The sequence below is a fragment of the Semicossyphus pulcher genome, unplaced genomic scaffold (genome assembly GCF_022749685.1).
Source record: "Semicossyphus pulcher isolate SPU_LCO1_2020_fin unplaced genomic scaffold, fSemPul1.0.p SCAF_8, whole genome shotgun sequence".
Lineage (NCBI taxonomy): Eukaryota > Metazoa > Chordata > Actinopteri > Labriformes > Labridae > Semicossyphus > Semicossyphus pulcher.
Genome location: NW_027211759.1, coordinates 10,593,696 through 10,620,575, shown reverse-complemented (window position 1 = coordinate 10,620,575; position 26,880 = coordinate 10,593,696). Strand labels below are relative to the sequence as shown.

The 26,880-nt window shown below is 42.0% G+C and overlaps 1 protein-coding gene across 1 annotated transcript in view; it reads right to left on the bottom strand.

Moving 5' to 3' along the window:
- LOC138612527 (A disintegrin and metalloproteinase with thrombospondin motifs 20) overlaps positions 1 to 26,880 on the bottom strand; it is an 87,300-nt gene that overhangs the window by 4,272 nt on the left and 56,148 nt on the right. The window contains exons 25-34 of the mRNA XM_069685838.1: positions 26,676 to 26,783; positions 24,192 to 24,356; positions 23,140 to 23,409; positions 21,190 to 21,351; positions 20,788 to 20,964; positions 7,866 to 8,033; positions 3,200 to 3,373; positions 2,179 to 2,349; positions 453 to 659; positions 124 to 253 (exon numbers count right to left, since the gene is read on the bottom strand). Coding sequence (XP_069541939.1) covers positions 124 to 253; positions 453 to 659; positions 2,179 to 2,349; positions 3,200 to 3,373; positions 7,866 to 8,033; positions 20,788 to 20,964; positions 21,190 to 21,351; positions 23,140 to 23,409; positions 24,192 to 24,356; positions 26,676 to 26,783 — 1,732 coding nt within the window. The remainder of the gene's footprint in view (positions 1 to 123; positions 254 to 452; positions 660 to 2,178; positions 2,350 to 3,199; positions 3,374 to 7,865; positions 8,034 to 20,787; positions 20,965 to 21,189; positions 21,352 to 23,139; positions 23,410 to 24,191; positions 24,357 to 26,675; positions 26,784 to 26,880) is intronic.

Here is a 26,880-nt window from a genome sequence, read left to right as displayed (position 1 = left end):
GAAGTTGGACAAGAGTGTTCAATTTTAGATTTTGCATTTAACAGCCAAACAATCTTTAGGTATTTGAAGTAAATAAGAGAGAAGGAGAGAAGAGAGGTGGAGGAGAGGAGGAGTTTGACTCACATTCTCTGTCTTGACATGCAGCCTGTGACTCAGGTCTCTCTGAAGGACGGCAGTGTTTGGACGGTTGGCCTTTAGAGGTCACACACTCCACTCTCCGCTCCATCACTCCCGCCCCGCAGGTCTGCGAGCACTGTTACACACACAAACACACACTTAATCACACAGCAACGAAACAATAAACCCAATAAATAAGCTGCGATCAGATCCAAATCCACAAATGAGATTAAACAGCAGAACCGTAAAAAGCACAAGTCATCAAAATGTTTTGTGAAAACAGCGATTAGCTTGAGAGGATTTTCTCGCTGCCTAACAAGCGCTTTCTGCGTCACCTTGCTCCACGGGCCAACTTTCCAGTAGGTTGTGTGCGGGCAGTCCCTGAGGAGGCAGGGCCGGGTGCCAGGAGGGTGGGGCTCTGAGCAGTGGGTGCTGGCAGAGGAGGACAGGGCTGCAGCGTATGGGTGCAGAGCCTGCGAGGAGGGCAGGATGGAGCAGGAGACGATGCGCTGCTGGTAGCCAACGCCGCAGCTGGCAGAGCACTGAGCCACACACAGACACAAACACAGTTACTAACACCGGCACAAGTGAATACTTGCATTTCTCTAAATCTCTGATACAAAAAGTCTTCCTCTAGGCCTCTGTGATACTTATGCACTATTAATGACTGACTCACTTACAGTACTGCCTTCCCCTATTTTTCAAGCTGATTTTTATTTCCACTATGGATATAATATAATTTAGTTAAGATTTTTATATTCATAAAAAGTTTTCAAATTGTATCAAGCATAAATGTCAAACATTCCTGTCCTGTGAAATCATGTTTCCATTAAATGACAATTTCATGAGCTAATAAAAAACTGCCTTTTTACCAAATAAATACACGTTTTTCTTTCCATATCAAGTGTTTTTAAATGGTTTATTGAGCCTCAAATGTAATATATTTTCTCAGCTAACTAAATAATTCTTCAGGTTATGTGAAAGATTAAAAAAACAAAACAAAATGTGGAGGCAATAAGGGGAGTGCCATGAGTTATCATGTTTAGTTTTGTTTTTAATTTATTCTGTGTTTCTGTCATGATATATGTTTTTGATTTGTATCTCAGGGTTTAAATATCATTGTTTTACTTTGTCTCCAGTGATCTTCCACTTCCTGCCTTTGTGTGTTTCCCGCTTGTTTGATTACGTGCCCTGCCCTTATTGTTTTCACCTGCCCCTTGATTGTCTCACCTGTGTCTAATTAGCCTCACCTCCCAAGTGTATTTAGTCTATAGCTGTGTTCGAAATCGGAAACTATATTCTACATACAGCATACTACTTTTGGTATAGCTGTTCAAATGTATATTGCAGCATGCTACGCCAGGTGCCAGTTTCTAGTTTTGGAAAGCGAAAATAAACAATAGTCTGCCAATGGCAAAAAGCTGCTTCTGTAACTATAGCGCCCCCTTCTGCTGGAATGCTGCTGCTGTCCATCATTTCAACTGCTGCTGTGATGTTCCAGATTTTCTCAGAATTAGTACGACATCCACGTATTTTTGGCATACTGCACATTTTGATTTGTTTGCATACTACATACTACATTTTGGCCAAATCAGTACGTACTGCTAGTGTAGCATGGCATTTCGAACACAGCATTTGTGTTCCCCTGTCTCTGTGTCAGTTCATCGTTTGTCATGAGTCTGTTGTCTAACTGTTGATCCTCGTGGATATGTTACTGACTGTGGGATTTCTTGTGTTTCTCTGAGAATTGGACTTTACCCCTTTTTGGTTTTTGGATTCTGCTGTTCCCCCATGAACTTTTTTGTTTTGTTTGCCTTTTTGTTAGTTTGTTAATGAATCTTAAATATATCATTGTCTGCATCTGGGTCCTCTACCTTTGTGTTAAAACATTGAACTTGACAGGGAGTCTGAGCTTGTTTTCCTTTGTGCTATATCATTTTAAAAGGATCACTTTTGAGTTTTAAACTGCTGTTTGGATAAGACAAGCTATCTGAAAATGACTACTTCAGCCTTGGTATAACGTTAGAATTAATCTTATTTTATGTCTTCTTTTATCCCCACCTGTGACCATTCCCCTGAAATCCACATGTAGTGGCAGGGAGCTCCTTTGCATGGCCGGCGTGATGGCGGCTGTGACGACGGCTCACAGTAATCATCCTGGGCGGGTGTCACCCCTGGGCCCATGCAGCCCACCTTCCTGCTCCTCATGCCTTCTCCACAGGTCGCATTACACTACAAGGAAGATATAACAAAAGGAAGAAATCAGCAAGAGTGAAGAAGAGTTGGCAGAGGGGGGGCAGTGTTGTACTTTCAGCAAGAACATCACTGACTCCTCAGACTTGTGGACGCTCCTTGTGATGTAAAGGTTTGCACAAGTAGAGAAAACTGAGTGTTGTGTGACAATGGCATCATTAGCTCTGAAGGAGGGCAATCCCAAACATGTGCTGTGGTTGACATAAAAGGTAAGCTGGTTTCCCTCAGGCCCAGGAATAGTTTATAGGAGCATATAAAGGTAATGACATGGACCAGAATCTTGGAATTAATTTATGTTAAAATAAAGCAGCTGCGTGTGGATTTTATGGCAATTTTTTTTGTGCTTCACGAGAACAGAGACGACTTGAAGGCCAAACGGGGCTGTGAGTCCTCAAAGCAACACAGACGGGAATCTGAACAGTGCAAACATTCCTGCAGCAGGAGGATCCAGCGCTGTGTCCCTACATGGTGCCCCTCTTTTATGCCTCACTCTGGAGGACAAAGCACGGGACATTAAAGAAAGATGAGTGTCTGCTAGCGTGACACAGAGCAGCGATATTCAGCGGGACAAAAGGGGATAATGGCCATCAGTACTTCGACGTTGATATGATTCACTGACTGATGGTTATCACCAAAGCCCTCACAGCTGACGCAAGAGAGCGAGGGAACCTGCAGGTCGTCCTTTTTACGGTGCAGAGGAAGAGAGGAAGAGAGGAGATCTCAGCCAATAAAAACCTTAATAAGATGGTTCAACATCTGTTCATCTGCCTCACAGTGGGAGACCGGTCTTGTAGATAGGACAAGAGCGGAAGAATAAAGCTGTACTTACTTCTTCCCATTCGCCAGCGACCCATGTGTAATGTGTGCACTCTGCAGTTTGGCAGGGCCGGACGACGGGAGGACGCTGGTGAGCATCACACAGATCCTGTCTGACCCGCCCTGTGCCTTTCAGTCTGCAGTACACATCCCGGTTCTGAACTCCGACTCCGCAGCTGACAGAGCACTAGATAACAGACACAGACACCATGTCTCAATGAGGAAAAAGCAGTAAATGGAAACACAATATAAAGCATGAATATTAGGTCTTGTGTTTCTGTAAGGGTACAGTATACAGGCGAGGATATGATAGGAGCAGGAGCTGATATCTTCAGGGTTATCTCAGCTTCAACACTTCAGTTTCATGTAAAGTCTGAGGAACAGAATGAAAGGGGAGCTTTGATAGAAGAGACTGAGCTGCATTATGGTTAAACAGTCCAAACAGGAAGTTGCAATGCTGACTCGAATTCAACCCAGTTGCCGCAATGTTTTCTCAACCTTGCAATTTTGGCCAATGATCGCAACTTTATCTCGACCTTATAATTTTGCCCAATTGCCGCAATGTTTTCTCAACCTTGCAATTTTGGCCAGTTGCCGCAACTTTATCTCGACCTTGTAATATTTGCCCAATTGCCGCAACTTTTTCTCAACCTTGTAATATTTGCCCAATTGCCACCACTTTATCTCGACCTTGCAATTTTGCCCAATTATCGCAACTTTTTCTCGACCTTGCAATTTTGTCCAATTGCCACAATTTTTCCGCAAATTTGACCGATCATCCTTTTCCCCTGCGTGTGTGAAGTCATTTATGTCACCAAAATCACTTCTCTGATGTTCAAAATATTGATCCCTGAGGTCTGCAATGTCGTAAAACATCGGAGGGTATATTTAACTTGTTGCTGATGTTTGTGTCATCACTGATCTTAAATAGTCTTTGGACAGTGACATGGGACTGGTTAATGTAGAATACAGTGTTTTTGGAGCTTTACCACTAATAATAAGACTTAAGTGAGGATACGTTAGCCTCTGCAGCGTCTATTTTTCCATTTTTCTCCTGTAAGTCTCAAAAATATGGAAGCACAATTTTAAAACACCGGAGAAAACCTTTAATGTGAGACTATGCTGTCATAACGTCATCTCCACTTGATGTCCCCTTCACTTCCCAGATTGTCTCTAAACACAGCCTTATTGGGGAACCTAGCTCAGAGCGAGTGGAATGCATCCATGCAGTATTATTCTGTTTGTGCAAGTGGCTGACCACGAGTGAAATCCTCTGTGGCCCAAAACCATTTTTCTCATATAACACTATTATAAAAGACACGTCTGCGAGGGTGTTGACAGGACATCTTGAACTCCTGACAAGTTAAAGTATTACTGTTTGTGTTTTGAATTTTAATTTGAAGTCACGGAGGGCTCAGAGACGAGAGAAATTAATCCGAAGTCGCACTTGGCTGCAGGATGTGGAAGAGAACCAAGAGAGAAAACTTATTTGGCACATGAAGTGTGTTTGCTATCAATGGATGACAACTTAACATTTCCAGTTGTTATAAAATATGCATTTTGGAAAGGCACATCTGGCAGAACATACCAAACATGTCTTCTGGTTAATCTTTGAAAAGTTTATTTATAATGTGCTGAAATATAATAGCAGACAAAGAGCAACAAAGTCAGTAATGTGATGCAGTAATGTTTGAAACAGAAGATTGAAGGGTATTTCCTCTTTCAAAATAAAAGCCTCACTTTAACGTGACAATATCTGAAACATGTTTGTTTGGTCTGCAGTGGTAGAGTTGCTGCTTTGAGGCTCCAGAACAATGTACTTTATAAATCTAAAGGCCGTTTGTTGCTTCTTTGTGAGACGTGTATCTGGGGTCACTCAGAGGTCTATCTCAAACATCTCTTTGATGTGCTGGTGGAAGCATACCTGCATACTGAGGAAGCGCTCTGTAAAGCTCGAGCTGATCAGCCTGATTTCTGTCTGACTCTTCCACAAACCTCAAAAGAACATGGCCAAGCCTCAGCGATTTCACAGTCAGAGAATCTGCGCGTTATACAGCGAGTATCAAATTTCCCCAAAAACTTCCAGATGTATTTGTGTTGTTGGTTTCTCACTGCAATTGTGAGTTATCACTGAGTGTGTGGTTGAATGTGAAGGGTCAAGTCCTTGAGTTTAGAAAGAGAACAAAAGGCAACACAGGAAATCTGACCTTCAAGTCAAGAAATGACTTTTTATACATTACAAAGCAGGAACATAGAACCTGCTGTTTAAGTCATTGGAGTCACTGTTAGGTACCACAGCTTAAGAAAACCTGGTTCTTTATCAGCACAAGAGACAGAGACACAGGGGACATCTTAAAACTTTAGATTGAAAATTTAATTATTTTATGATTTTATAATAGTAATGAGTGACAACTGCCACACTTTAAAGGCTCAGTCAACCTAAAATACTATACATACCGTAAAATTCGGTGTATAAGGCGCACTTTCAATACTTTTTTTGGAATGCAGAGAGGTATGTTATTGTGTTACGGTGTTGTACCTGTACGATGGCGCTATCCGGTTGTTAGGCGGCGATGTCACATCTCTGCATTAAACAGTTTCCGGGTCCAAGCAACTACAACGTCTCCTATGTACATTATGCCCGAGCGCTGTTTTCCTCTCTGTTTTAAGGGAGTAAAACTAATTTGATTGATGCTACAATTCGTCACGGACATGCACCGTCATGATCGCCATTGCAACGGCCACCCTCACGACAATCAACGCTACTGTAGGCTGCCAGCTACCGCTAGCTGCAGCACCGGTAGCTAGCAGGATTGCAAAATCGAGTCGGCGAAAACAGATGGTAGGCTGTAATTTGTGCGTGTTTTGAATGTGTTTTAAATCGAAATAGTGTTAAAATAACTTGAATAAATAATAAATAATCATAAGAAACATTTTTCCCTCTGGGGATACCCCCAAAACAGATTGCGTCTTATATTCCAGTGCCACTTCTATTCCAGATTTTATGGTAATTTCACACTTCCCTTGTGTACTTCAGTGACATCTATTGATGCTGGTAATTTAGGTTTCAGCCCAGATTGTTTTTTCTTTGATGCCTCTTTCTACCATAGAAATAGAGCCTGAAATAAAACCTGTTGGCAGACTGATCTGTGGATATTCAGTGAAACAGGTAGAATGTTTTGGAAACAGATGTTGCTGATGAATATTTGGATGTGTTTTATAAGCTCTGCAACACCATACAAAAATAAGAATATCCTTCTTTATAATATGAATGAATCAATCCTCCAATGGCGAAAGAGGTGATTCCCGTGTCCTTGGCTCAATGGGCAGTCCACACCCGTTCCCCTCCCAGCCCCTCCAACATGTTGCCCATTACCCCCCCCCCCCCCCAGTCAGAGGTGACTGAGAGGGCCGGGTAGCTGTGGAATAACTCAAACAGAGGGTGCTGAGGTTTCAAAGTTGTCACATGCATGGATATTAAGATATAAAACATGTCTTTATGCTCTAGTTGAGGATTTCATGGTTGCTGGTGGTATGTGGAGGACGATGATTGCTTCCAGACACCGGCGAGAGAGAGAGAGAGGGAGAGGGGAGGAGGACACCCCCTCAACGGGTGGGAAGTGGCAGGCGAGTTGTGGAGGGAGGCAGATGTAGATCTTCATGGTGCTTTCAGAATTGAACAGTTACTTGGAAAGGAGGACGGATATGTTTGATTGTAAAGCCCAAGATAATGATAATATGTCGGCGTTGAGTTCAAAGGTGCGAAGAGGCAACCAGTGCATGGTGTTTTTGAACATGCAGCTTGCTCGTTCCTCTGGGTAATCTGTCAGAGCATGACAAAGAGCATGACAGAGCATTCCTCCTTTCAGTCTGCTCCGCAACTTGTGATAAATTTGGTTTGGGGTATTTTCCGCCCTGCGGGATCTCGACGTGACTTTGAGCCAAACTTTGTTGCGGGTACATGCGTATTCTCTTGGTAGCAGATATTACGGCTGTGTGGTCGGCTCCACCATGACTGTGACCTCACCCCCCCCTCAGTGACTCCTCTATGCACGGCCTTTGCCCTGCCAGTGTCTGGTTGCACTAGTGTACAATGGTACAGAAACCTGCTGTGCTTTAGGATTTACGTCTTTCTTAGCATCACGCTTTCATCTATATGGGAGGCCGTGCTCGGCTGCATCAGCTGCAGTTGGACCTCCACGTTTACTGTGTTTATGCGTCTGAGCGACAAACACATTCTTGATAAGATTTAGTGTGTGTAACGTGATTTTTATGAACAAGCTTTTCACCGACAATGCTGTTAAAAAAAATGCTGTTCAGCGTGCGGTCTGATGAAAAGTCTTGCAGCATAAACCTTGAGCTTGATGATCACACTTCTCAACTATTTCAACACTTAGTCTGAAAACCTGACATCTAAATGTCAAGTGCGGCACATAAACAGTGTTTCAGATCCAGCCTGTGGTGTTTAGTTCACACTTGAGGAAACGACACATTACTCTTAAACCAGAATAAACTGAGTGCTGATTGGACAGGTGCTCTGTGTGTACATGTCCTACATCTGCAACCACTGGGGAGCCTTTGGTTGTGTTTGTGCTTGTGTCCCAGCTGCTAGCGGCAGTTACTGTTAGGGAGGTTCCCCGAGAGGCTCGTTTGTGAGATGGCAAGTACGGCACACATACCTCACTCCACTTGTTGGCCTTCCAACTGGGACACCCCCGCGCCCGGCAGGCCTTCTGCGTCCGCGGCCGAGGAAGGTGACTGCAGTGCTCGTCCTCTATTTTGGTTTGGTTCTGATAAACACAGTTTATCTCTCGCTGCTTGGTCCCCCGACCACAGCTCACCGAACACTGGAGAGGGAAGGGGAGAGAAGGGGGAGGGGTGGTGGGAGAAGAAGGGAAAGTATTAGCAGAGGCCGGCTGAAGATTATAGCTCTCAATTTCTCAGATATTAGTCACGATCACGCTTACAAAAAGGCATTTTTTAGTCCAATCTATTGCTTGTATGGGGAATTTCTAAATCACATGAATAGAAGCCTGACAAATTGTAGGCCTGGTATTCAGCAGAAAGTAGTTCCAAAGAAAATGACACCTTGCTTTTAAATGTAATATTTCAACGCTGTTAAAAGCACAAATAAACCTCCAGTTATTTCCGAGGAACACACACAAAAAGGGAATCATCCGAGCAGCAGACGTAAACACTTGTTTCCCTTCGTACAGCTTTCAGATCCCAAAGAACGACTGCACTCGGTGTACCCGGCAGCGTCCCTGCTGCATTTCATGGCCAAGTGACAACACTGCAAACAAATTTAACCAAACAACTTAAATGGATTTCACCAAAACCTTTTTGTCAAACACTCACGCGCTGATGGAATGCAGCCGGCTATTTAACCTGTAAACACAGGAATTACTTTAAGAGCTGCTGTGAGCAGGCAGAGGCCGGAGAGAGAGAGAGGAAGAAAAAGATGCAAGGCGAAACATTGATGCATGCACACGGCGAGACGATCATCTGGTCTGAATAAGGAGCCTACTTCAGGAAAGCTAGAGAGACGACGACGAAGAAGGAAAAAAACACGATGAATAAAAACCAGACGCCCTGATGAAAGCTCTGAAAAAGAGATCGGAGATGAAAATATTCGAGAGTCTTCGGCCCCCGTGAGGCCAGACAGCAATTAGGGTGCCCGCTATTTCTGCTTGACGAGTGAGCGCCCCCATACAAAGCCGCTCCAAAAATGGGGTGCTGGAATCGAATACACAAGACGAGGCGAGTTAGATTTATTCTTAGCATATTTTCCAGTCCAGATAATAAACATAATATTGCATTGTCCTCTAATTATGATCACGGAGATGTTGCATAACACCAAACACATGATTTTTTTTCAGGGTGCTCATGGTAGTGATCATACTACAGATGATGGAGCATAAAAACTTGAGGATTTTATCTTCTTTTCCTCCAGTTTCTAGAAGCTTAGAATAATTTTTCCCTGTTAAAAACACCTGATGATGGAGGTTTGAGTATCCATCTGAGCTCCTCAAACAAAGCCACCTACAGCCTTTTCTTTTAAAGTGTGTTGCGGGCTGTTGTTGACACTGCACACACATGCATCATCCACATTGTAATTATTGAGGCATTTTAAACACAGGGTTGCCTCAGCTGACGGAGAACATCAAAGCCGAGGGCCGGAGCTGAGGGACTCGTCCTGAGCACGGCGGATTCACATACCCGCTGCACACTCACTCAAAAATGATAACAGAACTGCCTCCACCTCAGACGAGAGCAGAGACAGGCAAACATGTTGGAAGAGCAGGAGGGGGGGGATGAGGCGGAGGGCAAGCCCCTCCTTACTGCTGTAAAAGCAGGAGGAGGAGAAAAAAAAAAGAAAGAGGAGAAAAAAAAAGGGAGGAAGAAAGGAAATCGCAGCCATACGGGCTGTGCTCCCCCGGCTGAACTGTATCTGCATTTTAACGGTGGGAAGAAGAGACGCTATATGGCGACGTGCTCCTCCCTCCACCCTGCCAACCTCATCTGTCAGCCATTAGTTAATCAGGGCTGGTAACGCAGAGCGCAGAGAGCTGGCACCGCTCGTGGGACCGGAGGACAGCTTCACCTCTGAGAGCAAGAAGAGGGCAAGGACTCGGGGACCTCTGCTGCACCGAGATACAGCTGGGCGGCTTCACTCAGCAGCACCCACTCAGGTAAGACTCCCCCACTTATCACTTGGTTTCAGACGCTTCATGTGTGACGAGTTAGCGCCGAGCTGCTTTTATTCACTTTGTCTTTCCATTTGGAGACTTTTAAAATGAATGTTGTGCATGTCCTTGAAAGTGTTGTACTGATGATGTACATGTCATATAAGTTCAAACAGGTTATATTAGTGACCTAGTGTTGCTCTGATATGTTGCTGAGCTGTGTGAGTGTTTAAAGTCATGGAAATACTGACTCCTAAACTCCTTGAGAAAAAAAAAATCAATGGGTCACATGGTAAATGAAACACCCCTGAGACAGGTCTGCCCTCCCACGTTGTCCCAGCAATTAATTACACATGATTAGGTGGGTTAAATCTAGCATAATCCAGCGAGGTTCATCTGGGGCATAATGTGGATTACTTTAAAATGGAATGACTCCAGCGCTTAAGATTTGGCACAAAGTTGAAAATCAGCCAAGTAAAACAGCTTTTGTGAAACCATTTTCCCCCCCTCAAGCGTGAACTGAACTTCTGCACAAAAAGCCATTTGTAACGAACACCCGCCTTTTAATTGTTTTTACTAAGTGGCTCCAAAGTGGCTTTACTGAATTGATAGAGTTTCACAGTTCTGCATCAAATCACATAATTGAGTGCTAAACCAGACGCGGCTGATTCATGCCTTTCCTGTGTACTAAAAACCACAAAAAAGCAGAGGGAGTTTTGAATGAAGACGCCTGATTTTAATTAAATTAACAAAATATGATTTCTAGAAGTCAAGTATCAAGCCGACCTTTTTTTTGAGCATGAATGTCTTTGTCTAGGTCGGGCAGGCGGTAACTCCAACATGACCCCACCCTCCGCTGTGCTGTGAACAGGTAAGCCAATAGGACACATGGAAACTTTTAGGCGTCCCAGCGTTTTAAGATCTGTCACTCAGCCAGTGTGGCAATCAAAGCAGCTAATACTGTACAGAACCATCGCAGAGGTGAAAACAACACTCTGGCTCGGATCAGATCTGCTCTGTGTTGTAAATGTGAATGCATTTGATCAGTGATCACTTTAGCCTGGAGCTGTGTATGAAAACATTCATCACTGTGAGAACTATAATTATGCTATAAAAGTCTTTTTGTTTGGGGATAAAAGCAGAAGGGAGTGTTTTGAAAACAACAGTTTATGCCGGGGATCAGACATCAAAGGGACTCTCGTTAAAATTATAATTAAGTTTAGCAAAATGTCGGATTTTGACGATTACGTGATGAAGATGTCTTTGTTTAATGTTGATCTTTAAAATGAATCTCAGCTTCTTTTTGATGATTTTCTGCAAAATAATCTGTTTAGAAGAGATGATGCATTGTTAAAAGTAAAGGCTCCTAAAAGCACAAATTAGACTTTTTTCTTCTATGTTTTCTATATTTAGTTTTTCCAACTGAGGCCATATAGGCTATATAGGCCAAGGTCGAATTCCGATCACATTGCAGCACGTTCACAATGCAAGGCGATGGTAATACCAAGCATATGGTAACTGTAGCTACATGGACTCTTCAAAGGCGCTCTGTGCTGACCCGGAGCAAGAACAAACTTGCAAGAGTGTGAAGGGAGTGTAGAATTATACCCTGGGCTACATGTTGTCAAGGCTGTGATACAGAGCCTTCGCTGCGCAATATGGTCAACATGCCTGTGCAAAATGTGTCTATTTATCTGTGACTCAAATCCAGCAAGGAGCAAGGGAGGAATATTTGGGAACTGGATGCACTTTGTGATAGCGTACAGTCGTGTTTTACAGCGTCATCAGTTTCACCGTGTTCTTTAGTGCTCAGATAAATTAGCAAATCAGAGAGAGAAGGAGACAAGAGAGGAAGATTCAGGCTGCTTTTCTGTCCATGGTCTTGTTTTGCAGGGAGGTTTCAAAGACAGAAGTCAAAACAACACATGTTGTCAACATGGGAGCAGCTGGTAAGAGCGGCGTCATGGGGCAGAGGAATGTCAAGAGTCATAGATCTTTTATCCATCAGGCTGAAATAACCACCCAGAAACCACACACAGGAGCAGTGTGAAATCTGAATGTGTATACATCCAACTCATCTCACGCTAACTTCAGTTTAAATGTCAATACATCCATGTGCAAGATATAAGTAGAGCGCAAGTGTTGAAGTGTAGTGCGGTGATGAGTTTCAGATGTGACAAGTTGATCTTGGCACATTATTCTGCTCAGGATGGGACTGATTGTAAGATGTGGAAATAATTTCCTGCTTCTGTCAATGCAGTTCCTGACAGACAGCTGGAGCCGTGCTCGCTTCTGATTGGCTTATAAACTAAACAGCATATTCTGCCCTCCATGCCTGAGTACGACTTTGCCATCTTTAAAGAGTTAAATAAACAACCGGTTTGAGTAGGCGTGCACAGTTTCCTCAACACCGCTTCCTTTTTAAGTCAACACCACTCAGTAAAGATACACTGAGCAACCATAAGTCAAAACCAAACGACAAAGCGGCCATGTTTTTTTCCGTCTGTGTAAACATTCCACTGAGGGCTTTTTCCATTACTGCGTTATACTCAAACATCCAGCCCTGCACGCATCAGGTCGCTGCTGCAGGTGGGCACATTCGAAACAACCACAGAAAAGATTGAGAAAAAGCAAATTCCCAATGACAGAAGTTGAAATATACAAACAGCAGTCGAGCCGTAAAGTTATAAAGTTGTGACCTTTGACAGACGACATTCAAAGCGAACTCCCTCTTCCTGCTAAATGTTAAACAGCTGCTTTTCTAATCTGTCATAGCAAACAGCCTGCCACAGCTTGCATGCAGGGAAGTATGGAAACGCTCAGAAGGAGGAAGATCCCTGACCTTACCTTTATTCTAACAAAAAACAACCATTCAATGACGGCTTTATTGGTCATTTTTACAACTGAGAATAAAAGTAGTTGCACATTTGTCCCATGTCAGGCCGCTATAGTCAATAGTAGTACATCAAAAAATGTGTAAAAAGGTCATCTCAAACTTTGTTAAACACTTCCTTGAGCACATGGAACATAAAAAAAAAAGAATCTTAGAGCTACAGTTTCTCAAATGTGAGGGTTTGCTGGTTAACTTTGTCTTACATCTGACTCGATTCATCATCTTTGAGTTTTGATTTGACAAACAAGTTGGACTTGGGAGGAGTGGAAGGGACATTATTTGCATTGTTCAAATGTTTTATAGACCATATAATTATTACATTGATCAAGAAAGTAAGTGGCGCATTGATATATGGCAAATATAAGTGTTGTGACTTAAAGTTGTAATCTCGAACATTTCAGTTTCGTTCTCTTTGGCGGCACCTACGGCGATAAACGGTAATTGCGGGAGCACACTTCCCAGATATCCAGACAGTGCTGCATGTGTGACGTCCACGGTTGGCTCCGGTTGTAACTCTTGATTTTCCTCGCTGAGGGTCGCTTTCCTTTTCACACTGTTTGCCTTCATCTGAGCGTCAAATTTGTTTCTTTTTCTTTGGATTTTCACTTATTTTTGAAGTTGTATCTGTAGTCATCCATCTTTTCTTTGTTTGTTCAGCCATAGTAGATTACTGTTTACTCGCAACACTTGCAGAGACCGGAAAAGCAGCCGCTTAGCTCCGCCTACCCTCTCTGGCAGACCAACCACTGCTGGGTGATGGAAAACGCGTCACTAACTGGGCGCTGCTTGGGATCAATTCCTGCGAAAGTCGCCACCGTCATCAGTGGGCCTTAGTCTCAATCACCATTGTGTTACCTGGTGACTTCACAGACATTTATTTCAATGAAAATCTTCAAGATTATAACTTTAAAGCCCTAAAATTATTTGTAGCACTTAAAATATTCAGTGCAAATCCTAAAGGGTGCAATTTTCCATTGAATGTTGGTGCATTTTAGGAGCAAGGTGAGAAGGCACTGAAGGAATAACACTGGAATCTCCTCACATCTGTGGACCAGTGGCCCTGCTAACACACAACCAAAGAAACAGATCAGACAGGAAGCTTGGTAGCATGAAAAGTACAGCAATCAGGCACTCAAATACTCCAAGTACAGCTAAATCTCAGACCTTCTTGTATGCTAGAGCTTCAACAAAGGACTATTAACTCGATGTTTCTAGAACACCCAATCCATCACTGTCTCTCCCCTAAAAAGAGCCATAAAAGCTTTTCTGACTGGAATCTTAAGTCAACTCCATTTCACTGCAACAACTCGATAGCATGGACAGGCCCAAACAAGCGCCGGCTCCATCGAGTCTTAAGAGAATATACACATGAGTGAAGTCTAAGAAGCGACTCCTAGAGGCTTAAAACCACTTTATAATAGCTGAGCGACAGGTTGAGGAAAAGCAGGCGCTCTCCTGCTCTACCTGTGTCAAAGTGAGGTCGTTTTCCCTATCATACGATGAGACCAAGCTAAATGCTTCCAGACTTTCACGCCCCGTCTCCTCTCATTTCATCTGCAACCAGTGGGTGCACCAACTCGTATCACCCACAAAACAACATCTACTATTACTCTGTTAGTTTCTTCCAATGTCCTGCCTTTAAATACTCTTGTTGTTGGGCGTCAACTCTTGTTCCATCAGAAGGGGCTCCAATAGCATGAATTTGGTCTTGTAACTGCTCCATTAGAGACGATACGTGTTGGGGATGCTTATGAACGTCCTCCCAAAGACAATCTACCTTAAGAGTGTGCAATGTGCGCAACTGCTCGACCTAAAAGAGACGTCCATTCCCATCGTGAAAGCCGTGCCTAGATCCAAATGTCTTCAATCTTTAGATAAGATCTCTCAGCATCTGGTTTTCTGCTTCCTAAGTCCTAATGCTTTGCCAAACTCTGTGGGCCTCAGTGCTTGACTTTTAACCAGCAAATCATCAACTCAACTATTTTGCTTTCTTCTCAAAGGCCCAAATGAAACATTATCTCCTGATTCAAATTAAAGCCGTGACAAGAACCATGCTCATGAGGACCATGGAGGAGGAGGAGGGAGGGGGGCTTCCAGCTACAGCTTCAAATGCTCACACTCCACTGGCATATGGGCAGGATCAGGAAACACAAGCCCCAATGATGTCACGACCGAACGACCCCAGGGTGACAGGTTTGGAGAGTGTTTTTGCCCGCTAACCTCAGGCCAAAGTCAAGTATGTCGATGTTGTGCATGTGGATTTCATTTGAAGCAGCGTGATTAGTCCGCAGACGCTCGAGTGAGATCCCCCCCCCCTCCATGGGAAAGCCACTCTGGACAGGAAACGGTATGTTTTTGTTAGCAACAAACAGGCATAAATTACTTAAATGGTGCCTCGGTTGCCAATTTCTCACACAAAGTCTTATTGTTGCTTCCTGCACACGTTTGACATCAACATTGCTTTTAAGGTCATGATCATTAGTTAATGATATTTACATTCCTGATTAGGTTGAACTGTGAGTCTGCAGAGATGAATTTGTGCAATAAATGTGATAATTGTTTTGTGTCTTTTATTTCTTATGTATAAAAATGTGTTTTAATGAGCTGTATGTGGAACATGTGTGTAGCTTTGACAATTCTTCATTTGGAGTTTGTGAACCAAGACTGGAAAGTTTTAAGGAGAAATATAGACATTTAATTTTAAAGGGTAAGTTCATGTAAATATTTGATTAGTCTTCTTAAACAAACGTTTATCAGAAAGGAATGCAAATTTGTGAATATTGTCGAATTGGCCTAGATCAGTGGTTCTCAACTGGTTTAGCCTCAGGACCCACCACCACCGCCTTAACGACAAAATTTGCGTCCCAAATTTCTGAAATATTTCAACCGCTCAAAACTTTTTTAATGAAAAATGGTGCAGTTTGGACCTGAGACGCAACAAAACATCACATTATGTCAACATCCCAAAACACAGCAGTATAATAGTCAAGCAAAGAGGAAAATATTCTCTCTACAAATCATCCAATTAACAGCCTTTTTTCAACAGAATAAACTCAAAGTGCAAAATAATTGCAACTACTGTCGAGCTCATCAAGTTTCAAGAATGTAACTGTGGCTGGGATTATCCCATCAGTGGATACATGGAGTGTGAATAAACTACACTACTACTGCACGCACATCATAGGAAACCCATTTCCTTCAAAATAAAAGCGCAGCATAGACTTTTGCCGCACATCTGCGACCCACTGAAAACAACTCCCCGACCCACCAGTTGAGAACCATGGGTCTACATAATAAAGCCGACAAGAGTTTAGGGTTATTACCTCTGAAACATGAGAAAATAAAATGTTAAAGAAATGACTTGGATAAAAATCTGTGCTATAGTACAGGTATTAAGCACATCTTCAAAAAGGATAAACTGTAAACAATAATATGAGACTATTTGATTGACTATTTTCTCAATTTCAAAAACTAGATGACAAAAACACAGGGATTCTATATATTTACTAATGCTGCAACCTGATGTGATGATATTGCTTGTGCAAAAAAATACAAATATGTCGGGGACACCACCAACAGAAGAGGCCATTACATAAGGTAAGACGATCTCTGACGCCATGAGAAATATTTTCACGATGTTATGTAATAGAAGAAACTGCAGACATATTTCATCTCCCTCTAACGTCTAAACAGCAGCAGCTCAGACATATGTGATTTTACAGGAACAATACACAATGTTTGGTCCTATAATGAAGTGATTAGAGTATTAATACATGGTATGAAGGCCTTTTAATATATGATAGAAGTTATGTGCACTTTGATCAGCACTGGCTGCTGCATGTGGGCTGCACTTTGCATTATACTAAGTTATATTCAATGTATGCTTCACTGCAGTTACTCTATTAAAGGTTTCTAATTTCAGACTCCAGTCATAATGTCTATTTTGAGTTCAGTTTTATAGTAAAGTTTTGACATGAATCTCTCAATTATTACTGCATCTACTGTAATGTGTGTTCAGCCTCGTCTAAAGAAAGCAGCACAACATCAAACACATGTATATCAAATGAGCAGTTTTCTCTAAATATTATCCTTCCAGCGTTGGTTTTGGACCTCCTCAACTCAAAGCCCTTGCCAGCATGAATTAATACAGATTATTGTTGTAGTAAAAGTAATACTCTGGCTGTCTCCTGCCAAACGCTTTACAGAGAGCTCTATTAATGCAATGGTAAACAGATGTGCCACCCAGTGCTTGAGTTTGATTTGAACCATGAATGTTTTCTCCAGGGAGATTACAAAATACCATGTTACAATGCATACGAGGAAAAGGCCTGCAGAGGAATTTGGAGTACTACAGATACTATAGAGTCACCAAAATACAACCTAATGACCTACAAGTCAAGTCTTAAACATACTGCGTTTGAATAGAGTATGAATACTTAGAGTTACTGTATATGAAAAATAACAGCCGTATCTAAATGACCACTGCTCCCCTGTTTATTAAATAAACTATACATTCCACTATTTTGCTGTGTGCTGTGTCTTATTTTGTTTCCCTTCCTCATGAAGCTGTTCCCGAGAGAGATGCTTGTAAGATTTATGTGTGTTAATAACCTAACCTACAGTGTGCTCTTCCTATGGGGCAGTTACTAAAGCCGTTAAAGGTGCAGCCCTGTATTTTGTTTGCCGGTGAAATATGGCATCGAGAAACAACACAAATGTCACAGTTATGTTTCTTTAATAATCTTTACAATAGGAAAAAAAAAGCTAATTCAACATATTTATGTATTTTTGCATGTGAATGAAATAAATAGCAAAAAAGAACAACAACGAACCAAAATATGCAAAATAAAGTCGAGTTGCTCCCTTGAGTTTGGCAACTTTGCACCACAGGGTTTTAAAAAAGGAGGAGTGGGGGCGAGACTGCCATGGCTGAGGAGTCTTGTTGTAGTGGAAGTCTTGGTTGACATTGACACACAGCCAGAGAAGCAAAGAGACAAAGAAGGAGGCTGCAGACATCCTCACTTAGAGGACGCCGACATAAATAAAGACCCAACTGCAACACTTCACCTGAAGTATGTGTCATCAGCATTTTATGTTGCCTTCAACAGAATATAAATCAGCAGGCTGCTTACATGTCACATTTTAAACTGGTCACTAATTGTTTGCAGGAGCCAGAATCTGCAAAGCTGCAAAGTGTCAGAGAGTGCTTACTCAGAGCTCAACACATACACAGACTGTGTGTGGCTAAACTACTGTGGAGCCTGCACTGAGTGAGAGCTGTATGTAGCTAGATATGCTACTAACTTAGAAAACTGAATGGCAGCATTTCACTGCCCTCTTTTGTGAAACACTTCACACATCTTCATCATAGGTCTTTAAGAACACCTATCTGTGATGCTAAAGTGTACTGAAATACCTGTACATGACTGCAGGAAGGTAAAGAAATAAACACATAAATGAATAAAGTAATGAAGGTCTTCAAAAACTAAATAACTATTAGAAGTATAGCAGCTCTTTAAGGCTGACTGGCCAGAGAGACTCAGATGTTTTTTGATTTGAGGGTGACGCTGCTGAAGATTTAGTTTCTACCTGCTTGCCTAGCCTATTAGCGTAATGCTTTCAAGTTCCAATGAATTAAACACACTTGTTTTATCACGTTTGTATTCTTAAGAATATTTTGTAGTTCATCAAAACATGAAAAGTTTTATGACTCATCCTCATCTTGAGTGAAGAAAATTGCATCCCCCCACTGTTGCAGTAAATTCTGCATGTTTTGTCAAAAGCGCAGAAGCTACATGCCAGCTAGTGGGCTAGCCTATCATTAGCTAGCTTGTTCCTTTAACTCTTCCCACTGTTTGTTTTGGGACGGTAACACACTTCAGTGCTATTGACTGGTGCAAACACCAATCATTATTGGTAAAAAAAAATCCCTCTTTTGCATTCTGACTTTACAGGAAACAGGTAACTTTGTGGAATCAAATAGCACTATCTGTTTTGTTAGAACTTAGCGTAAGCATTGGAAACAAAGATGGGTCTATATAGTGAAAACATTTGCACTCACCAATATCCTGCAGATCTGTACAGTTTTTATTATACCTGTTGTACATACTGTATTTTGTATTAAACGTATTGTTTTTTCTATTTGTATTCTTATTGCCTATTTTTATCTTATTCTATTTAAGTCTTTTACTTATCTTTATTGTAGCTCTGTGTTAATTGTTTTGCACCAAAACACCAAACAAATTCCCTGTATGTGTAAACCTACTCAAACTCCGATTCTGATTCTGGAAACTCTGTCACTTATTTTAACTCATTTTTGTTTTCACTACAACAGGACCAAAGCCACTAATGTGGGATTTTTACCCCGTTATAGTTCTCCTTGGAGTAGCAGTTTAATCTAACAGCACTGATCAGGTCACATGACTGCAGACACCGACTCTTCTTTTTGCAAACTGTTAAAGGTCCCGACCAGTGATAATCAGGTGACACTTTTGCATGATGACAAATAATTCAAGTAAAGTGTTACATTAACCTGAACAAAACATTAAAGCTGCAACAATTAATAAACTATTGTAAACAAATAAATAAGTTTCATTTGAAAAAAAAAATCCTTCAGAAATACAAAAACTGGCCAAAGGAATTTAGAGACACAGCAACAAAAACGTTATAAGGCGGAGGTATCTGCGTGCTTTAGTTGGTTTTATGGACAAAAAGATGAAAGCTGAAGAAGAACGGCTCAATGATAACCTTGAGTTTCAGAATTGACACTTTGTGGTCAATAAGCTGCACCGATGCTGCCTAACAGAATAAATACACTCAGTCCAAGCCTGAAAATATGATAAAACTCTGTCTTCATGATCCCGAGCATGCACCATTATGGAACTGAATAGCACCTTTTCATAATGACACTCTTACTTGCATTTTTAAGTTGCTGTTTTTTGTCCAAGTGGCTGTGCGACAAAACACAAAAACATTTGGCGTGCCCAGTGGTTTGATTGTGTGAATGAAGAACCAGGTGAAGGAAGGAGTATGAATTGTAATTACAGTGTAGTTTGTAAGCATTTATGCTTTTCTATTTGACATAAACTTAATCATATACTGGCCTATATACTTTATTGGAAGTTATTATAACAACTCATATTTTAAGAAAAACTCCTATAATGTCTTTTGTAATTATTCTGCATTGAGAGGCACTTTAGATTCACTTTTTGGATATCGTTTTTTAAAATATTTTTAATTTCTATTGTGACCATTTAGATATTTTGAAGTAGCGACCATAAAAGAGATGAAGCCATTCTTAACTGCATTTCAACTTATATAAAAAAGACATTTTAAAAAATACGATGAAACATGTTTTGAAAATATTTTCCTCTGTACAAACTGTATTTACTCATAGAGAGATACGAGAGGTCTGACCGACAGCACCAGCAAACATATTAAATATAATATTCAGAAACTAGCTACTGAAACAAAATCATACTGTACAAAGATACATATACAACATACACTGACAGCCGTCTGTTGCCGTCCAATAAAGGTCATAATATTAACTCTTATACACAAATATACACTTGTGTACTTGGGATACAGGGTGAAGACAGCAATAACAACAAAGAACATTTACTTCACGCCTCTTAAATGAAATAAATATTTCTAGAGTCATGCCTCTTTGAATATATGACATTGTTGGACAACACTGTCCTGATTTATAGGTTTTATTCGGATCCATGTGTTTTTAATGATCCCCTAAGTGGAGCAGCATTGTGTTTTTGTATAGTTTTTTTTTCTTGATTCTAATCAGCACCATGCCACTGCAGGGCCCATCTGGGTGGGCTGGAGCCGGCTAGCCAAAAGTGGCGCGAGACACCCAGCGTTCACTTTGGAATCTCCTACAGTTTTAGGCTAAAAACACATCAGTGCACAGGTCTGAAGTCATGTTAGCACACACCATGTCTACTCACAGTGACGCGTCCTCAGTGAGGAAGATAAGAGTCGGAGGAGAACGAGTTAGTACTATCGTACCGGCTTCCATGGGCGGCGGTGCCAGGAGGCGGAGCCTGGACACGGCTGCAGGTTGCACTGCTCCATGTCGGGCGGCTTGTCCAGGACGTCACAGTTGTAGTCGTTGAGCCTCTGGCCGTTTGGTCTCTGACACACCACCAGGCGAGTCCTCCTCCCTCCACCGCACGTCTGGGTGCACTGAGGTTTGCAGACAAGAAATTATGTTTAATAATCTCATATAATTATATTACATTACATAATAATGTGTCTTAAAACATGCTTCAGTTTCATTTCAGGACTAAAAGACCAGTCCGTGCTAACCTGCTGTACTTCTTTCACACTGAGATTGGATAAATAAACGAGTGGTAAGACCGACACAGACGGAGGAGACACAACAAAAGAGAGAGAAACACTCTCACACACCTCTCCCCAGACACCGTAGTTCCACAGAGGGCAGGGCCCGGAGTCGCAGCCCTTAGACTCAGCAGGTTTGACCCTCTCATCACAGTAGCTGTTGCTGCGTCCGTCAGCGTCCTGACAGACCACCACTCTCCTCTGGAAGCCTCCTGCACAGGTACTGGAGCACTGCAGAGCACAGACAGAGTGTCAACAATGATTACGAACATGCATGTCTCATCATGACTCATAGGTACTAACTGACTACTGACCACATAATATAAAAGTCATATTGTGAGTTAATTTACAGCATTTTTAGCAGGATTATTGTGCATGTTTAGTATATTTTATGTTACAAAATGTTCATAATGTCTATAGAATATACATTATAAAAGCTCAGCAAAGGTGTTTACGGTGTTTACGGTGCACAGATACAAACACACACATCCTGTCTCTCTGACTTTACCTGAATTTAAACACGAGCAGACTCAGCTGCTCTGTTCAAAAATATTCTCCAAAGATGGAAAACATCAGTCCACAAGGGAAAATCTCAAACACCACAGCCTTGAACGGAGCAGTGGGTACACTCTGCATCCAATTAAAATGACACATCCCCACTGTCAATGGGAGTGAGTACATTCAGTGCTTCTATATGTGAGGGAGGACAGCACAGAGTGAGCCTGAACAGCAGTGCTCCCAGTCGGGTTCATTATGTGAGACTGAACAGTGCACCGGGATGAATGCCTCTGCTGGGGGGGGAGTTAGAAAAAAGAACATTGGTCTTCTTAAGGCTTTCAGGAAAGGAAGATAAAGCCCCACAAACATTAACTTCTACTAACTTCCTTTAAATGGATCTCTAACAGCCATCTGTTAAAGTACCTGTGCTTATAGTGCCAAAATCTTGGCCTCTTTAATGGGGCATTGAGCACGTTCTGCTTTTAAAACAACACACTGGGCTCTTTTTATGAAGCTGGGCATGCACTCAATTTTTACTCATGTGCAACCTTTAAATTCCTTTTGAGCTCTATTTTGCATTTCAACCATGTAAAGCCAAAAATAGCTATTTGTTTAGTTTACGATAAGGTTGGTCTGGTCACACAATGGCTATTTCATGGCCATTCTCTGCTGTCCTTAGTATGCATTGCCATCTGTCCCTACCCTACCTCTAAGTTAGCCTGTTCATGAGAATGTGTTTACAGACAGAGACACACACAGGCCTCAACTCAATGTACATACTATGCTCCACGCTGGCCATACGTAAAAAACATACAGTATAATCCCCAATTGTCTCTCTTAAAGGAGCAGTTCGCCCCTGGAAAAAGCCACTGTCAGTCACAGCTGGTGTTCTCTGTAATCGATAGGAGCAATAACATTTGATATTGGCGCCATAGCTGTGGAGAAAGTCGCACACACAGCTTGTGGTTTTGCTCATTCTACATTCCTACAACACCCAGCATGCATTGCGCTCCTCTCTCTGAAAAGAATGGCCCATCGAGAGACGCTGGAGTGAAATACTAATGTTTTCGCTGCAGGCAATTGGTCAGTACAGAATCCGAAATACGACGAGACTATATCGGTGGATCGTCTAAAAAATCTTTGGGTCTGCAGTCTACATTTCAAACCTGATGATTTTGAACGATACATGACATCAGAGAAGGGCATCCTAGATTGAGGAAGTGTAGTTTAGCGAGCTCCCTGGCCTCCGCCAGATGACACATTTTATGTAGTCTGGTGGAGGTTTTCCAGGGCCCATTGGAGAAGCAGAAAGCGACCTACTAAGGCTTTCCTTCCATAATGGCATTAGCTCCCCGTAATAGCATGATAGGACTGAGGTTGAAAATCGCTGAACTGGCCCTTTAAGAGGATCTGATTGGTTTCCTTTACATGATAAGTAAATGACGCAAGTCCTGATTAGCTTTTCTGAAAATGAAAACCACAACAAAACTAAACACTCCAAAGATCACATGCTGAACATACTGCGCCCCAGGGTCCGGTCCTCCACTGGTTGTCAGCCGATGGCACGTTCCAGCTGCTGTGCCCAGGATGGCGTCCCGGGTCCTGAGGGTATCCGTAGGGCTGGTCGTTGATGCGCTGACGGTGGTAGATAGAGGAGCAGGGTGAAGAATTACACTCCTGTTCTGTCGCAGGCTTTTCATCCGGGTCACAGAATCCCTGGTCCACTGGCTGGTGGTAGTTGGAACAGACCACTTGCCTGGTGGTTCTTCCCACGCCACAAGTCACTGAACACTAAGGACAGGGCACACAGAACCGAGGTTAATTAAAACAGCAAAAAACATTTTAAAAATTCAGAATTCCAAGAGGTTTGTTTCCCTCTTGTTTGAACAGTTTTGTAGAGTCTTAGATCTTCTCCAGAGGTAGAAATCTAATTTAGAGTGTAGTTGATTCTGTTTATCTAATCGTCCCAATATCTTTTCATTTAGTCTTTGTTAACCCTCTTTTAGTTTTTCCCCAAAGATTCATTCATTTTATTTGTGAGCTGATTTGACTTTATTTCTCTCGTGAGCTTTTCCAGGTTCTAAATCAGCCAAAAGTTGTTCTGATTGATTGCCCCCTTGTTTTGATACATGATGTGTCTTATGTGAATTGAAGCCCCGCGAGCCTGTAAATGTGAAAACAACAGGAGTAGAAATCAACAAAACATGACATGAATTTAATGAACTTAAGATTTTTGTCCTCAGTGAACTTTCATTTGGGGTTTCATATTAACAAAACACTTCACATAAACACATGATTAAAAGATCGTGCCTTTATCACTGTAAATCATCCCAGTCTTATAAGTGCCAGTTAAACAATCCAAACTCTGGTCTTTTATTGACACCCTGAAGAGTTTGGGCTCTCATGTCACGCAGACATTCACAAATCAATACTTTACTGTCCAACATCACAGCGGTCCCAAATTCCCAGTTTGTTTCAGGGTGATTGTAACAATGTTTTGAACTGAGTGATTACTGACTCCGGAGTGGAAAACATCTGTATTGATTGGACACAGTGTTGGATGCTTTACTCACAGGAGACCACTCCCCGGCACGCCATTGGCCACAGGGGCTGAAGCAGGCCGAGGACTCCGGGGGGCGGGGCAGGTGGGCGCAGTATGATTCATCAGCCACTCCCCCCTGGGCATCCCTGCAGCTGACATAACGCGCTCGCTTCCCCTTTCCACAGGACACCGAGCACTGAGGAGACAAACAGAGCTGGGATGAATATTTGTCATATGTGGAATGTAAAATATGTTTGCATCACGTGGTTGTGTAAAGTGATGCCATTTGACTTTTCCTGACTAAAAACCATAAGGCAAAGTGTGACCGATTAGAAAATGCACAACAAAATGTATTGCAATTTTTGCAAACTGGTTGCCTAAAAGAGCAATGAAATCAGACTCTAACACTATACATCATGTATCTACTGTCTATAAAGGTTTCGAGTGCCTGTAGTAGAACATTTAATTACCAAGATATTGCAACGTATTACGTGACATTGGTAAGCTGCAAAAGGACGCAAAATAGATGATTCATTAGTTTCTTTCATACAAGTAGTGACATTATATTTAAGAACAGTTTAACAATTAGGGTTGCAAGATAGTATCGATACCCCTTAGCATCATGTTTTTGATACTGTAAAAAATTTCAGGTAAATAAACTAAATTATTAGTTTGTAGACAACAATTGTGTCTTTAATTTAAAGTTATAATCTCAAAGATCTCAGTTTCGTTCTCTTTAGCGGCACCTATGGCGATAAGCGGTAATTGCGGGAGCACACGTCCCAGATATCCAGACAGTGTCGCATGTGTGACGTCCACAGTTGGCTCCGGTTGTAACTTGATTTTCCTCTCTGACGGTCGCTTTCCTTTTTAGACTGTTTGCCTTCATCTGAGCGTTGAATTTGTTTCTTTTTCTTTGGATTTGAAGTTGTATCTGTAGTCATCGATCTTTTCTTTGTTTGTTCAGCCATAGTAGATTACTGTTTACTCGCAACACTCGCAGAGGCCGGAAAAGCAGCCGCTTAGCTCCGCCTACCCTCTCTGGCAGACCAACCACTGCTGGCTGATGGAAAACACGTCACTAACTGGGCACAAACCAGACCATCAGCGACAACATCGATTATTTTTATATAGTTATTTTTAATGCCCGAAACTGCTGGCGGAGGGTTGGTGTCATACGAAGCAGAAAACTGCACGCTGCCTTTGTTTACATTTTTTCAGGGGCAAATATTTAAAGTGAGTGATACATATGACTGTTAAAGAAAGCAGGATGAGATGTTTTGTTAAAAACCACCACTTAAGCATGTACAGGACAAAATCAGCAACATAAGAGGTACGGCTTTGTCCACAGGGGGCACCAAAATCAACACAAACAGAAAGTTCCTCACAGGAGCTTTAAAGAAAATCTTCCAGATTATAACTTTAAGCACAGTTTGCATCTTCTTTTGTATTTTGAAGAAGAAAGAGTCCTGGTTCAGGTGTGTTTCTTTTATGATAGCAAGATTCTCAAGCAGCAGAATATTTTCGGTCATACCTCCTCATGTGTTTATTTTATGAGAAATAAAAGACATTTCTCTGACTGAAAGAGATAAGGCAACATTTTTCATGACCATTCTATCCTGTGGATTCTTTACCTGCTGTCACATTCAAGTGCGTTCATGATTTGCTCTACCTGTAGCAGACGTCCTCACATGACTCCCTCATCACCTTACACCTGGTTATACTTACACAGCTTCCATCTCAACGGGACATCACAGTAAACATTTCAGAGGGGATGAATACCTAATGCAATCAAATGGCTCCAGCTCAAATAGGCATGTTAATATCCCTCTCATATCAGTGACACTCTAAAGAGGATGGCAGTTCCGCTGCCCGGGGGAATGTATGCATGTATGTGTGTGTATTATACGTGTGTGTATTAAGACCACACTGGCGCTGGCCTCTTTGACATGTGAGCTCACACCGACTTCAGATTGACAGACGAGGTTCAATCCTGGAAACCGTAGACCCGTGTTTAGATGAAATCTGGTTTTCATTTGGGACGAGTAACAATGCAAAGTATCAGAGAGACAGAGGGGCCTCTCAGCGCAGACAGTGGAGCCTGTGTGTGTGTGTGTGTTTGTATCTGTATACATGAGTGTGTGTGTCAGTGTGTAGATTCAGCAGGGGGTAAAAGAGACAATGCCAAGGAGGATCATGGTCTTGTACAGCATGTACTATCTAAAGGAATGTTGGGGTATACAAGTTTAATGAGTTAGCCTTATATTTGCAAACACACGTGCAGGAGACCCATCATTACTGGTGTGTGGTTTTCCTCTATTAAACACACACACATACACGAACACACACTTTTTCATCAGTGTTCTCATTTTTCTAGGATAATTCAACGTCAAGCTACACAAGTAGAAGGAAATGAACAAAACATTGCAAGGATTTGTTTACCATTCAACAAAAAACCACACTGCTTTAGTGTATTCTTTGGACTGTATAAGGTAAACCGTATTCGTGTCCTTACCGCAGTCCAGGAGCCGTATCTCCACTGGATCAGGAGCTGAGCGGAGTTGTCAGGACGAGGTGTGCTTTGCACCGGAGAGGCCCACGGACACGCCGGCATCTCACAGTCCTACAAAACCCAACATGCAAAGACAGCAAATTGGGCTTTTATTGTGAGTCAAACATGAGTACAGTGAAGCAGTTAGATTTATTGTGATTTCTAAACA